Raw genomic sequence first — 13,629 nt, 5'->3', positions numbered from 1 at the left:
ACCCGCCCCCCGGGATCCAGGCCCCGGGAGCCCCAGCCGCCCGGCCCCGGCCTGGGGCTCTCGGCCCCGGCCCCTACCTGAGCCAGGCCCAGCCGCGGGCTTCACGCCCACGCGGCGGCCGGTCCTCGCGCAGCAGGCGGGGAAACTGAGGCCCGGGCGGCCGGGGCGTGGCCGGCCCCCCGGCGAGCCCGAGCCCCCGCCCCCGGCCAGCCCCGCCCCGGCCCGTAAGAGGCCCCCTGGGTGAGAGGCGAAAGCGCACAGCGCGGCGCCGGGGCCGGGGCCAGGACCGCGATGGCAGCTCAGCGGCTGGGCAAGCGGGTGCTGAGCAAGCTGCAGTCTCCGTCGCGGGCCCGGGGGCCGGGGGGCAGCCCCGGGGGGCTGCAGAAGCGACACGCGCGTGTCACCGTCAAGTACGATCGGCGGGAGCTGCAGCGGCGGCTGGACGTGGAGAAGTGGATCGACTGGCGCTTGGAGGAGCTGTACCGTGGCAGGGTGAGGCGGGGAGGGGTGGGGGGCGCAGGGGGCGTCCTAGACCGACGGAGCCCGGGCCCTGCCCCCCTGCGCCTTGGGGGTCTCTCATTGCTTGAGCTCGCTGGTGCATGCGCAGCCTCCTTGCCAGGGGAGAACGCTGGCCCCGCGACACATGGGCCCCCGCCGTCCACCCTCCCTGGCACTCTGCTTGTGCTCACACTTGGGTAAAAACACAGGGGAGGACCAGGGCTTTAGCATATGGGAGGTTAGGAGGCCAACTTGGGGAGCCAGAGTGGCCATATCTGGAAGAAAAGGTGGGGGGAGGAGGATGTCTTAAAGCCAAACATAGACATGGTGACCGGAGATACAACCGCAGGGAACCGCACAGCCAAGGAAACATCAGCATTCACAGACCTGCACAGTGACAAGCTATGGCCACTCACAGACCCAGTGACAGAAGCAACAGCCATGCACAGACTGTCAGGGACACCGGCTGTGGGACAGATCAACCCATGCTACAGCCACAGGCTCTCCTGGTCACAACAGCACAGGCCACAGTGCCCTATACAGATACAACACAACTACGCCCACACAAAAGGACTCCACTTACAGCTGTTCATAGACACACACAGCGCAATCTGTAGAGCCTTGCAAGCAGTGCAAGCTACAACAGCTACCCCGACACTCAGTGATTCAAGTAACGACCATCCATTATCTCCTAAAAGCAAAAAACATGCAAAGGCAATGACAGATGCTGCAGCCACACGCAGACATCAAATAACAGGAATTATAGCTACACCCAGACAGAAAACCGCGTAGGCTATGGGCACCTGTGGACGCACAATGGCAGAAGCTGCAATTGCCTGTGGACACATAGGGCATAAGCTGCAGCCTCCTGTGCTGTCTCAGGGGGTCCAGACAGACACATTTCACTTGTCTCCGCTTGAAGTCACACTTTGTACCACCCATGAGAGTCAGAGGAAGCGGACACAGACATGTGAGATGACAGAGCCTCCTCAGCCCAGCACAAAGGTGGGAGAAGCCGTGGCCCCTCGCAGTGACCCGAGGGCCCCTGTTCTCAGACACATGAGCTCACGCAGGCGGACAGTTGCTAGTGGTCGGTGGGATCCTATGAGCTCACCCTCAGACGGCGCTAGAGCCAGCCGGACACTCAAGGACACAAGTTGTGGTCACTTACTGATCAACATATCCCACAGCGACACATGATGATGAGACAAACATGCTAAGCTAGAGTCACACGCCGCCTACCATAGGAGGACCGTGGGCCCCTGTACAAGCTGCACGGTATGTCATACATTGCTACACCCTCCCACTGGCCCTGTGGCCTGGGCATCAGGCTGTGACTCACACGGACGGGTAACACACCGACACTCCAGTCTTTTGCTGAGCCCTCATCTCCACATGCAGCTCCCAGACCACCCAAGGCCTGGAGCCTGCAGTGGAATCTGCAGGACTTTGGTGGGGAAGGAAAAAATCTGTAGCCTCGGGACCTCGTGCTCAGACAGCTGGGTTCTGTCCCCGACAGGGGTACTGAGCCAGCCTGCATTTGGCCCTTTGCCCCAAGAGGCTGTACAAGCCCCCCAGTTGTCTGCTCAAAGGTGGGCTGGTGGCTTATTCTACCCACCCACCTTGGGGGGCCTCTTTGGCCCCAAGGGGAGGAGGAGGCTGGCCCAAGGCCTCTCTGTCCCCTGGGGCCAGGGCCCACCCCCAGCAGGCTCCATCCTGCCAGCCTCCCTCCCCTGCACCTAGTGCTTAAACTTTTCCTTGAAAGGGCAGAGCCAGCCCCTCTCCTGAATCCCAGAATCTGACATTCCAAGACTCAACCTAGGCCTGCTTCCCACTATGGGAACTGCGGCCAAGGGGAGAGACCCATGCCAGCCCCGAGACTCCCGGGCCCCGGGGCCAGCATCTGAGCTGGTACAGGCTCCTGGGGCCTCTGTCAACCCATCTGTCACCCCTCCCCCAACACCCAGATGTCCCGCCTTGGCGGTGCTGTCCCTGACTGTCACATTATTGCTCCGGAACCCGCCAGCTGGGCCCTGGGGCCGCCGGGGCTCCTCCGGAGCCCTGGACAAAGGCGGGGAAGGAGGGGCAAGGCCGCCTGACAGCCCGTCCCTCCCCGCCTCAGGAGGCAGACATGCCCGATGAAGTCAACATCGATGAACTGCTGGAATTAGAGAGTGAAGAGGAGAGAAGCCGGAAAATTCAGGTACGTGAAAGGGAAAACCACCCCAGCCCCTACCCTGCCCTCCCTGAAAATCATATCAATATGATTTTATTTTAATGTGTTTATCAAGCATTTCCTAAGTGCCAGGCGCTGTTTCCATTGCTTTACACTTAGTAACTCATTTAATCCTCACAAAACCCTCCGAAGGCTTTATTATCTTGGTTTCATTATCATCCATCTTACTGATTTTCCACATGGGGAAAATAAGGCCCAGAGAGCTCCAATCACTTGCCCAGGGTCACACAGGTCAGGAGGAGCACAGCTGGGAGTTCCCCTTGTAGCTCAGTAGATTAAGAACCTGACTAATATCCACGAGGACATGAATTCCATCCCTGGCCTTGTTCAGTGGGTTAAGGATCTGGCGTTGCCCTGAACTGTGGTGTAGGTCGCAGACGCGGCTCAGATCCTGCGTTGCTGTGGCTGTGGTGTAGGCCGGCAGCTGCAGCTCTGATTCAACCCCTAGCCTGGGAATTTCCATATGCTGTGGGTGCAGCCCTAAAAAGCAGAAAAAACAAACAAACAAGACAAAAGAAGGAGCACAGCTGAGAGTCAGAGCCAGGCCGTGGTCTGCACGCAGTGTCCTTGCTCTTCTGGCCTCTGTTCTCCTAGAGGCGGGAAATCCTGTGTGATCTTCTGGGCCTCTCTGGATCTAGCACTGGCCCTGGTGCTGAGTTTCTCGAATCAACCTTGTTCCCAGTTGCTCTATACGATGCTCAGGCCTTGTTCCTCCCTTGAAGCCACAGGAAAGTCCACCTGGAGTCTGACTTTTGTTTGTCTTGTTGCCTTGGGGCTTTGTTGGGGAAAGGGAGGGGCTGGAGGGACTGGGAGAGCCATAAATTGTTATTTACTATTTTTCTTTCCCTTTTTTTTTTTTTTTTTTTTTTTTTTTTTGCGGGGCATGTTTAGGGACTCCTAAAGTCATGCACGAACCCCACAGAGGTGAGCCCCATTCTGCCCCCTGATGGGGGGAGGGGGAGAGGTCTCTGGGGAGGAGGGAAGAAGTCTGGGAGCCCTGCCTGTCACAGCCCTGTCCTCCCCTCCAGCGGTGTCTTTTGTCTTCCTCATTCCTGTCCCCTCTCCCCCATCTGCCACTGGGCTCCATTATCTCCTCTCCGCTGAGACCCCCCCATCTGTCTCCCATTTCTGCCTCTGCAGGGCTCTGTCTGCCGTCCCCTCTCCCCTGTTGCTACCTCTACCGCCCTGGGGCTCCCTTCCCCACCTCTGGGGGGGCCCCCATCCTTCCAGGCCCTGAAGCTGAGTGGCCCAACCCCTCCCACTTCCTTCCCTGCTTTAAAAGGGAAAAATATTCATGTTTCTCTCACCAGCTCTGGGCCGCGTGGGGGACAAACGTCACCGGCTCAGGCCTCCGTCCCTGGGGACCCTCCTGGTGATCTCTTGGCCTGAGAAATATCTCAGTGGCTCTCTGGCTCTGGTTCTTTGTCCCTTCGTCTTTCCCTCTGTCTCTATCTCTGCATCTGTTTCTTTCAGTCTCAGCTCCAAGTCTCCGTCTGTGTCTTTCTCTCCCCCCTCACGTTTCTCTGTCTTTGCATCCATGTCTCTCTCTCTCTTTTTTTTTTTTTTGCTTTTCAGGGCTGCACCCGTGGCATATGGGGGTTCCCAGGCCAGGGGTCTAATCAGAGTTACAGCTGCCAGCCTACACCAAAGCCACAGCCACGCCAGATCAGAGCCGAATCTGTGACCTACACCACAGCTCACAGCAACGCCGGATCCTTAACCCACTGAGCGAGGCCAGGGATCGAACCTGCAATCTCATGGTTCCTAGTCGGATTCGTTTGCTCTGCGCCACGGCGACGGGAGCTCCTGGATGGATGTCTCCCGGTCTCTGCTGCTGTCTCCCATCTCCTCTCCTTCTCTCCCCCGTCGTGCTCCTCTCCATCAGTAGCCTCTCCTCCCCCTTAACTCCCCCTCCCCCTCTCACTGACCAGGAAGCAGGAAAAAGATGGGCTTAGGTCGGAAGGGCTGGGCTGGGGGGCATCCCCGCACCGCTCCCCGTGTTCTCAGCACCCCCGCTCTGTCCTCAGAACTTTGTCCAGGAGCTACTGGTGAAGCTGCGAGGCCTCCACAAGCAGCCGGGCCTCCGCCAGCCCAGCCCCTCCGGCGACGGCAGCCTGAGTCCCCGCCAGGACCGCGCCCGGACCGCGCCGCCCTGACGCATGCCCCGGCCTCTGTGACCCCCCTCCGCCGCCCCTGCTTCCCCCCGGCCCTCAACACGGCCCGGCTTGTTTATACGTTGTATTTAATGGTTCTGTAACAATAACACTGCGTGCCTGTTTTTCCTCTCCCTGGTCACTGTGGGCTTCCCTGTGCCCCCCCCACCTCCCCCTGCTCCCGCTGCGCCTCCTCCTGTCCCAGCACCCACAGCTGGCCCGCAGCTGGCCCCGACAGATGGAGGATCGCTCCTCAGCCTGGGAGCATGAGAACAGGCCCTGCTGACCTCGCACCCCTGGGACTCACATCCTGTCCTCGCCTCCCCCAGCCGTGGCCCAGTCCCAGCCAGCAGGGCCTCAGTGTGGGGGTGGCACCGGGGGCTTCTTGGGGGCGACTACCTGTGGTCCCTGGGCCAGAGGAGACGCCTGATGTCATCATGGTGCCCTGGGAACAAACCATTCATCCTCCCTGTAGATGTCATTGGGTGCGTATTGAATGCTTAGTATGGCCATCGGCAGGTAATGAGGCCACGAAGATCAGCCACAAATGGTCCTTGGCATCAAGATGCTCACGCGCTGGTGGGGAAGAAGGACCTGCGGGCAGGGATTAGAGCAAAGTGTGCCGAATGGTCCAAGATACTCGGGAGCCCAGGGAATGGGAGGAGCCGCTCACTCTGGGGGTGGTGAAGAAATCTAGGAGTGCTTCCTAAAGAAAGTGACATTGCTGGAGTTCCCGTTGTGGCGCAGTGGTTAAGGAATCCGACTAGGAACCATGAGGTTGCGGGTTCGATCCCTGGCCTCTCTCAGTGGGTTAAGGATCCGGTGTTGCCATGAGCTGTGGTGTAGGTCGCAGACACGGCTCAGATTCCACGTTGCTGTGTCTCTGGTGTAGGTGGCGGTTGTAGCTCTGATTCGACCCCTAACCTGGGAACCTCCATATGCCATGGGAAGCAGCCCTAGAAAAGGCAAAAAGACAAAAAAAAAAAAAAAAAAAAAAAAAGAAGAAGAAGAAGAAAGTGACATTGAGAGAGTTCTCTTGTGGTGCAGCAGGTTAAGGATCTGGCATTGTCACTGCAGCAGCTTGGATCACTGCTGTGGTGAGGATTTGATCCCTGGCCTGGGAACTTCCACATGCTGTGGGTGCTAGGGGAAAACAAGTGATGACATTTAGGCAGGGCTTTGAAGGATGCATAGGAGTTTGTGTGAAATGGGTATTTCCCATATCTGAGGACTCCACACTGGTGGGTAGAGGGATTGACAGTGGGGCTGAGCCAGGGAAGATTCCTATTAGCCTAACTACCAATGAGGACAGACAGGTTCCCCAGACCTGGATCAGGGAAGGTCCCTGGGCTGTGGCATCCTTGTGCTGGGGGTGCTGAAAGGTCTTAGGGGAAGGGCTAGGGTATCAGAAGTGGGTAGTGGCTATTTACCAAAAACTGGAAGCATGTCATTACTTTAAAACACTAAGTCTGGTTGTATCATTGGTGCTGGCTGCGTACAAGAGGAGACGGGGTGGGGCCGTGGCCGGAGCTGGGGAACCTTCCTCACAGAGCAAAGCACATCTCCCACCTCTACTGACTAAAATGGGTCCCACCCTCCATGCCCATCCAGTGCCACCCAGCAGCCCTGCTAGGATCAGTCATCCATCTCAGGGGCCTGAGCGCTGGCCTGGCAGGAAGAGACGTCAACCTTGAAAAAGAGGAGCATCCAGAAGCACCCGGTCTGTCCAGCCCTTCTGGTGACCTTGCAGACAGACCTCAGGCTTCCAGTGTCCCCTCCCCTCCACACAACAGTATAGAGAGCGTAATGGAGGAATCCCTCCTCCTGGCATCCAAGCAAAGCCTTGGGTATGCCATGTGTTGGGTCTCTCAGTTTCCTCATCTGGAAAATGGGGACTTCACAGATGAGGAAACCGAGGATCAGATCAGTGATGTCATTTGCCTAAAGTCACCCAGCTGGGAAGTGGCACTGGGCTTCAACTCCAGGCATTATGACTCCAGAATCCAACTTCTACTCTACAGCGCCCCTATAAACCATAGCAATGACAGCTCTTCTTTCGTGGCAGGAAGAGGTGGACTAATTCATACTAAGGTGTTAGTGACTGCATGGCTCTCTGAATTATCCTGTCTAAAGAGCAAGGCAACGAGAGAACAAGGCTACTACTCAAGGATTGGGAAGCAGTGGTAAGAGCATGGACTCTGGGGTTAGTGTCTGGATTCAAATGCCATCGGTCCTCCTTCCTAGCTGTGTGGTTTTGAGCAAGTCACTTTAACCTCTCTGTGCCCCAGTTTCCACATCTGTGAAATGAAGATGATTAAACTAGTACCTGCCTCCCAGAGTGGTTGTGATGTTTAGATGCACGCATGAGAGACTAGTGCCAAGCACAGAGTACGCATGGTCATCCACCTTATCCCTTATCCTAGTATAGAGGGGCTGGACCACAGGCTCCCCACAGCCACCATCCCTGGCCAGCAAGATGTTCCTTGGGAATACTGAAGCACAGGCCCTTTGTTAAGGAAAAGCCTTACAAGAGAGGAGTTCCCGCTGTGGTGCAACAGGGTAGGCAGAATCTCTGTAGCGCCAAGACACAGGTTCAATTACCGGCTTGGCCCAGTGGGCTAGAGCATCTGGCCTTGCTGCAAAGTCACAACTGCAGTTCGGATCTGATCCCTAGGGGGAGAAAAAAAAAAAGCCGCAAAGGACACAGTGTCCTGATCCACCACTCTGGCATTGCTGCCATACTCACCTCCCCACCCTGCCTCTCACAGTCTATGGACTTGTTTCCCACTTAACAGCCAAATAACGCTTTTTCGTACTCGCCTGAGTCTCCAGCCACCTTGGGCTTCCTTTGACTTCTGAAGAGAAACCAAAGTCTGGTACACACTCTGCCCCTGTCACCTGTCATTGCTGTGCCTTCATCCCTCTCCTCTCCTTCACCTGCACTCCCCCTTCCCCATCCCCGCTCCCCCGAGGCTCTTCCCCTCCAGGACCCTCAGACATTTCTCTGCCTGGAGCACTCGCCCTGAGTCCATCATTGTTTAAACGTAATTCCAGGCAGATGTCCTTGAGCTGGTTACTAAATAATTTTCTCAGAGTTACCGCTGTGACACAAGGGGATCTGTGGCCTCTTTGGAGCGCTGGGACATGGGTTCAATCCCCAGCTGGCACAGTGGGTTAAGCATCCGATATTGCCACAGCTGCTCTTAGGTTGTGACCGGGGCTCGATGCGATCCCTGGTCGGGGAACTCCACATGCTGAGTGACAACCAAGAAAGAAGAAAATAAATAATAATTTGATCCATGGAATTGATTACACCCTGAAATTATGTATTGGTGTATTTTATTGTCTGTCTACCCTCCCTCACCTTCAGAATGTTAGCTCCTAAGGCATGGCTTGTTCCTAATGCCTGGAGCAAAGCCTGGCACACAGTAGGTGTTTCCCCAATAACAGTGCCTCCTGGTGGCCACATTCTCCCGGCACATTAACTCTCCTCGACTAGAACTGAGGCCAGAGCGCCCTCTTGTGGCTTTATGAGTTGGTTGTAAATTACACCCCAAAGGTCATTTTCTCCAGATGTGGTCAACTGGCACTTCATTAAGAGCGGACCCCAGAGGTAGCTACTACAAAGCACTTGCCCATCAGCAATCAACACCAGAGGCTCTGCTGATTAGAATGGCAGATGTTAGAAATGGGCTTGCATGGATGATACAATTGGCTAAACCCTTTAGAAATACTTCTCACCTTCATAATAAAGAGGGCAGGAAGGCTCTTCACGAACAGTGCATCATGGTTGATATAAGATCAGCCTAAAAGAATCAATATCATTTCACGAACACTGCAATAACCAATTAAAACATAATTTAAAACACGTGTGGTTCTCAACAGCTACAAAAGCTATAGTTTATCTAACTTAACCAAAGGTACATAAGACCTTGATGGAAAAACATTTATATGCCAATAAAGGACATGAAGATAATGTGAAAAAAAAGAGACCATCCATGCCTTTGGATAAGATATCTTAATATTGGAGTTCCTGTTGTGGCTCAGCAGAAAAAAACCCCAAATAGTATCCATTAGGATGTGGGTTCAAAATCCCTGGCCTTGTTCAGTGAGTTAAGGATCCGGCATTGCCATGAGCTGTGGTGTAGGTGGCAGATGCGGCTCGGATCTGGTGTGGCTGTGGCTGTGGTGTCGGCCAGTAGCTACAGCTCTGATTCGACCCCTAACCTGGGAACTTCCATATGCCACACCTGCAGCCCTAAAAAAAAAAATCTTGGAGTTCCCGTCATGGTGCAGCGGTTAACGAATCCGACTAGGAACCATGAGGTTGCGGGTTCAATCCCTGCCCTTGCTCAGTGGGTTAAGGATCTGGCGTTGCCGTGAGCTGGGGTGTAGGTCGCAGACGCGGCTCGGATCCTGAGTTGCTGTGGCTGTGATGTAGGCTGGTGGCTACAGCTCCAATTAGACCCCTAGCCTGGGAACATCCATATGCCGCAGGAGCGGCCCTAAAAAAGGCAAAAAGACAAAAAAAAAATTTTTTAATATTCTCTACATGTCAGTTCTCTCCAAATTAGCCATTATATTCAAAGCAATCTCAGTCAGAATTCTGGATGGGGTTTTTTTTTTTTTTTTGAGATACTTGATAAAATCTATTCCAGAATTTGTAGTGAGGAATAAAGATGTACAAATAATTGAGTCAACATTAAACAGGAGAGAGAGAAGGGCTTGCTCTACCAAATATTAAGTGAGCCTGCAAAGCCATAGAAATAAAAACTGTGGTATTGGTGCAAGAACAGATGAATACAGCAAAAGAAAACAGACTCACAAGCAGACCCAGGTATGTACAGGGACTTAACAAAACAATAGAGGTGGCACTGCCATTCCATGGGGAAAGGATGGATTATTGATTGTGGCATTGGGAAAATTGGCTCCCTATATGGAGATACCTCGCACCACATACAAATGTAGACCCCCAAATGAAATAGAGACCTAAATGTAAAAAAACTATGGAGGAGTTCCCTTGTGGCATAGCAGGTTAAGGATCTGCCATTGTCACTGCAACGTCGTGGGTTGCTGCTGTGATTGTGATGTGGGTTCGATTCCTAGCCTGGGAACTTCCACATGCTATGGGTGTGGCCAAAAGAAAAAAAAAGGGGTGTCTAATTCCCCTTGTCTTTATTTTTTTTTTCATCATTTTAGGGCCGCACCCGAGACATATGGAGGTTCCCAGGCTAGGGGTCGAATCGGAGCTGTAGCTGCTGGCCTACATCACAACCACAGCAATGCCAGATCCGAGCCGAGTCTGCGACTATACCACAGATCAACGCAGTGCTGGATCCTTAACCCACTGAAACCTCAAAAGTATAAACCATAACGCAAAAAACTGATGACTTTACCTATATCAACATTGAGTCTTTTTAATGAAAGACATCATAGTCAACGTTAATTTTTTGTTTTTGTTTCTTTCTTTTTGGACACACCATGACATGTGGAAGTTCCCTGGTTAGGGATCTAACCCACGCCACAGCAATGACGCCAAGCTGCAGTGACAATGCCAGATCAATCCCTAACCCACTGAGCCACAAAAGAACTCCACCTTAATTTTTTTTTTTGCCTTTTTAGGGCCGCACCTGGGGCATATGGGAGTTCCCAGGCTAGGGGTCGAATGGGAGCTGTAGCCGGCAGCCACAGCCACAGCCACACCAGATCCAAGCTGCATCTTCAACCTGCACCACAGCTCATGGCAATGCTGGATCCTTAACCCACTGAGCAAGGCCAGGGATTGAAACTTTGTCTGCATGGATACTAGTCAGATTCGTTTCTGCTGAGCCACACAGGAACTCCTTCCAATGTTAATTTGTAATGAATAGAATAAGAGAAGATATTTGCAACATTTAAAACTGAAGAGTGGGAGTTCCCTTGTGGCTCAGTGGGTTAAGGATCTGACATTGTCACTTCAGTCGCTCTGGTTACTACAGTGGCTCAGGTTTGATCACTGTCCCAGGAACTTCCACATGCTGAGGATGTGGCCGAAAACAAAGTAAAAAAATAAAACTGATGAGTGGGAGTTCCCTAGGGGTCTAGTGGTTAGGACTTGGTGCTTTCACTACTGCTCCATGGGTTCAATCCCTGGTCTGGGAACGAAGATCTCACATCAAGCTGCTGTACTATGTGGTAAAGAAAAAAAACCCCAAAACACAAAACTTATGAATGATTAAAATTCAGAAGCCACAAGGAACACCTGCAAATCAATGTAGAAAGAAAGCAATCCTGGAGTTCCCCTTGTGGCTCAGCAGGTTAAGAACCAGACATAGTATCTGGGAGGATGTGGGTTCAATCCCTGGCCTCACTCAGTGGGTTAAGGCTCCTGAGTTGCTGAAAGCTCTGATGTAGGTGGCAGTTGTGGCTCAGATCTAGTGTTGCTGTGGCTATGGCATAGGACTCAGCTGCAGCTCCTATTCACCCCTAGCCAAGGAACTTCCATAGGCTGCAAGTGCGATCATAAAAAAAGAGAAAGAAAGAAAGAAAGAAAGAAAGAAAGAAAGAAAGAAAGAAAGAAAGAAAGAAAGAAAGAAAGAAAGGAAGGAAGGAAGGAAGAAAGAAAGAAAAGAAAAGAACAGAAAAGAAAAGAAGTCCTTACAGAAGAAATACACAAAAGGAGTTCCCGTTGTGATGCAGCAGTAACTAACCCCACTACTCTCCATGAGGATGCAGGTTCAATCCCTGGCCTCCTTTAGTAGGTTGGGAATCTGGCTTTTCTTGTATCACTGAAACTGACAGCATTAACAGCCTGAACCCAGCCAGAACACAGACTGGGACCTGAACCCATGTGCTGAGACTCAAACCCGGCCCCAAACCCAGCCTGGGACTCAAACCTACATGCCAAGACTTGAACTCGGCCAAAACCCAGATTGGGACTTGAACCCATGTTTTAAATTAGCGCTCACCTGATGTCTGAGGTTAAGGTTCCTTATACCTCCGTGCAGAAGGAATTCGAGAGACAAAGTGATAGCTAAGAAACAGATTTATTAGGATGGGACGCTTGTGAGAGATGCTCACAAGCATCACAGGCAGGCAATGAAGCTCTGCCCAAGGACCCAGGTGGGCCACAGTTTTATCATCCAAGGGGCCTGGGGGTTGGAAAAGCCTGCCTCTTCCTTTCTGGGGGTAGTAGCTCCGCCTTAGTATCCGGTAAGGCGTGTATTCAAATCAGCAGAAGGGTGGTTCTCAAACTCTTGTCCTTGGTCAGAATCTGAGTGCAGCCCTCATCCCTTCCCCTACCCAAGGACCTGGGGCAAATTTCATGCCTCCACTAGTAAAGCAAGCTAGCCTTGTGCTCGTAGCTTTCTTGAGCAGTTACTTACGGTGATCTCCCAGTGTCCCCTAGGTCTCCCGCTAACTATGGTCCTTTATCGGGACTCCTACAACTACCTGTGCCTCCTCCATCTCTATCATTTCCTTCCTCAAAACTGCCTTCAGCTCAGAATGATCCTGTGCAGAGTGGCATGTTTTGGGTGGCGTATTCTGGCTCCACCTGGGTTCCCCTCCCTGCACCATAGCCTGGAAATGCTTTCCACACAGCACCTGGGCAACCACAAGGCTCCCCTCGTTTGCCCTCCATCTCTCAGGGATCACTGCCCTTTGTGCCTGACGTACCACATCCCCCAAACTGCTGTTTTATGTACTTGTCTGTTTTTATTATTTTGCTTGTATCAGGCAGTAAGGCAAATTCAGCTCTTTTTTTTTTTTTTTTTTTTTTTTTTTGTCTTTTTGCTATTTCTTTGGGCCGCTCCCACGGCATATGGAGGTTCCCAGGTCAGGGGTCTAATCGTAGCTGTAGCTTCCGGCCTACGCCAGAGACACAGCAAGGCAGGATCCGAGCCACGTCTGCAACCTACACCACAGCTCATGGCAACGCCAGATCCTTAACCCACTGAGCAAGGCCAGGGATCGAACCCGCAACCTCATGGTTCCTAGTCGGATTCGTTAACCGCTGCACCATGACGGGAACTCCAAATTCAGCTCTTATTAATCCATTTTGGTCAGAAGCAGAAATTTCCCTACGGAGTTCCCATTGTGGCTCAGTGGGTTAAGAGCCCTTCTAGTATCCATGAGGACATGGGTTCGATCCCTGGCCTCGCTCAGTGGGTTAAGGATCCATCGTTGTCACGAGCTGTGGGGTAGGTCACAGACACAACTCAGATCCCGCGTTGCTGTGGCTGTGGTGGAGGCCTGGCAGCTGCGTCTCCGATTCAACCCCTATCCCGGGAACTTGTTATGCTACAGGGGTGGCCCTAACACAGAAGGAGCCAGAGAAGAAGAACAACCAGAAGTCTCCCTAGAACTTAGTTTAAACATAGGTTTCTTGTCTGTCTCCTCCTATAAGCAGATAGGGTAGGGGCTCCCAAAAAAGAAAACCAAGAGTGGCTTTCTCTCTTTTTTTTTTCTTTTTAGGGCCATACCCTCGGCATATGGAAGTTCCCAGGCTAGGGACTGAATGGGAGCTACAGCTGCTGGCTTTCACCAAAGCCACACCAACTTGGGATCCAAGCTGGATCCCTGACCCACTGAGGAAGACCAGGGATCGAACCTGAATTCTCATGGATACCGGTCGGGTTTGTTACCACTGAGCCATGGGAGGAACTTCCCTTGAAAGAAGAGAAGCCATTTTGGCCTAAGCCATTTTGTGATTTAAGCCTGGCCATAAACACCTGCCCTTGAGCAGGTCTCAGTAATTAAGGA

General features: G+C 52.8%; 1 protein-coding gene across 2 annotated transcripts; it reads left to right on the top strand.

Annotated features, from left to right (window-relative positions):
- On the top strand, positions 27-7,221 carry PPP1R14A (protein phosphatase 1 regulatory inhibitor subunit 14A). Of its 2 annotated transcripts, NM_214337.1 has the most exon segments (4): positions 269-492; positions 2,621-2,701; positions 3,626-3,658; positions 4,762-5,012. In NM_214337.1, coding segments are annotated over 4 exon segments (444 nt in total). In that variant the 5' UTR covers positions 269-291; the 3' UTR covers positions 4,891-5,012.

Source organism: Sus scrofa, chromosome 6 (assembly GCF_000003025.6).
Source record: "Sus scrofa isolate TJ Tabasco breed Duroc chromosome 6, Sscrofa11.1, whole genome shotgun sequence".
Lineage (NCBI taxonomy): Eukaryota > Metazoa > Chordata > Mammalia > Artiodactyla > Suidae > Sus > Sus scrofa.
The sequence above is the reverse complement of the archived record's forward strand: the minus strand, read 5'-3'. Positions and strand labels throughout refer to the sequence as shown.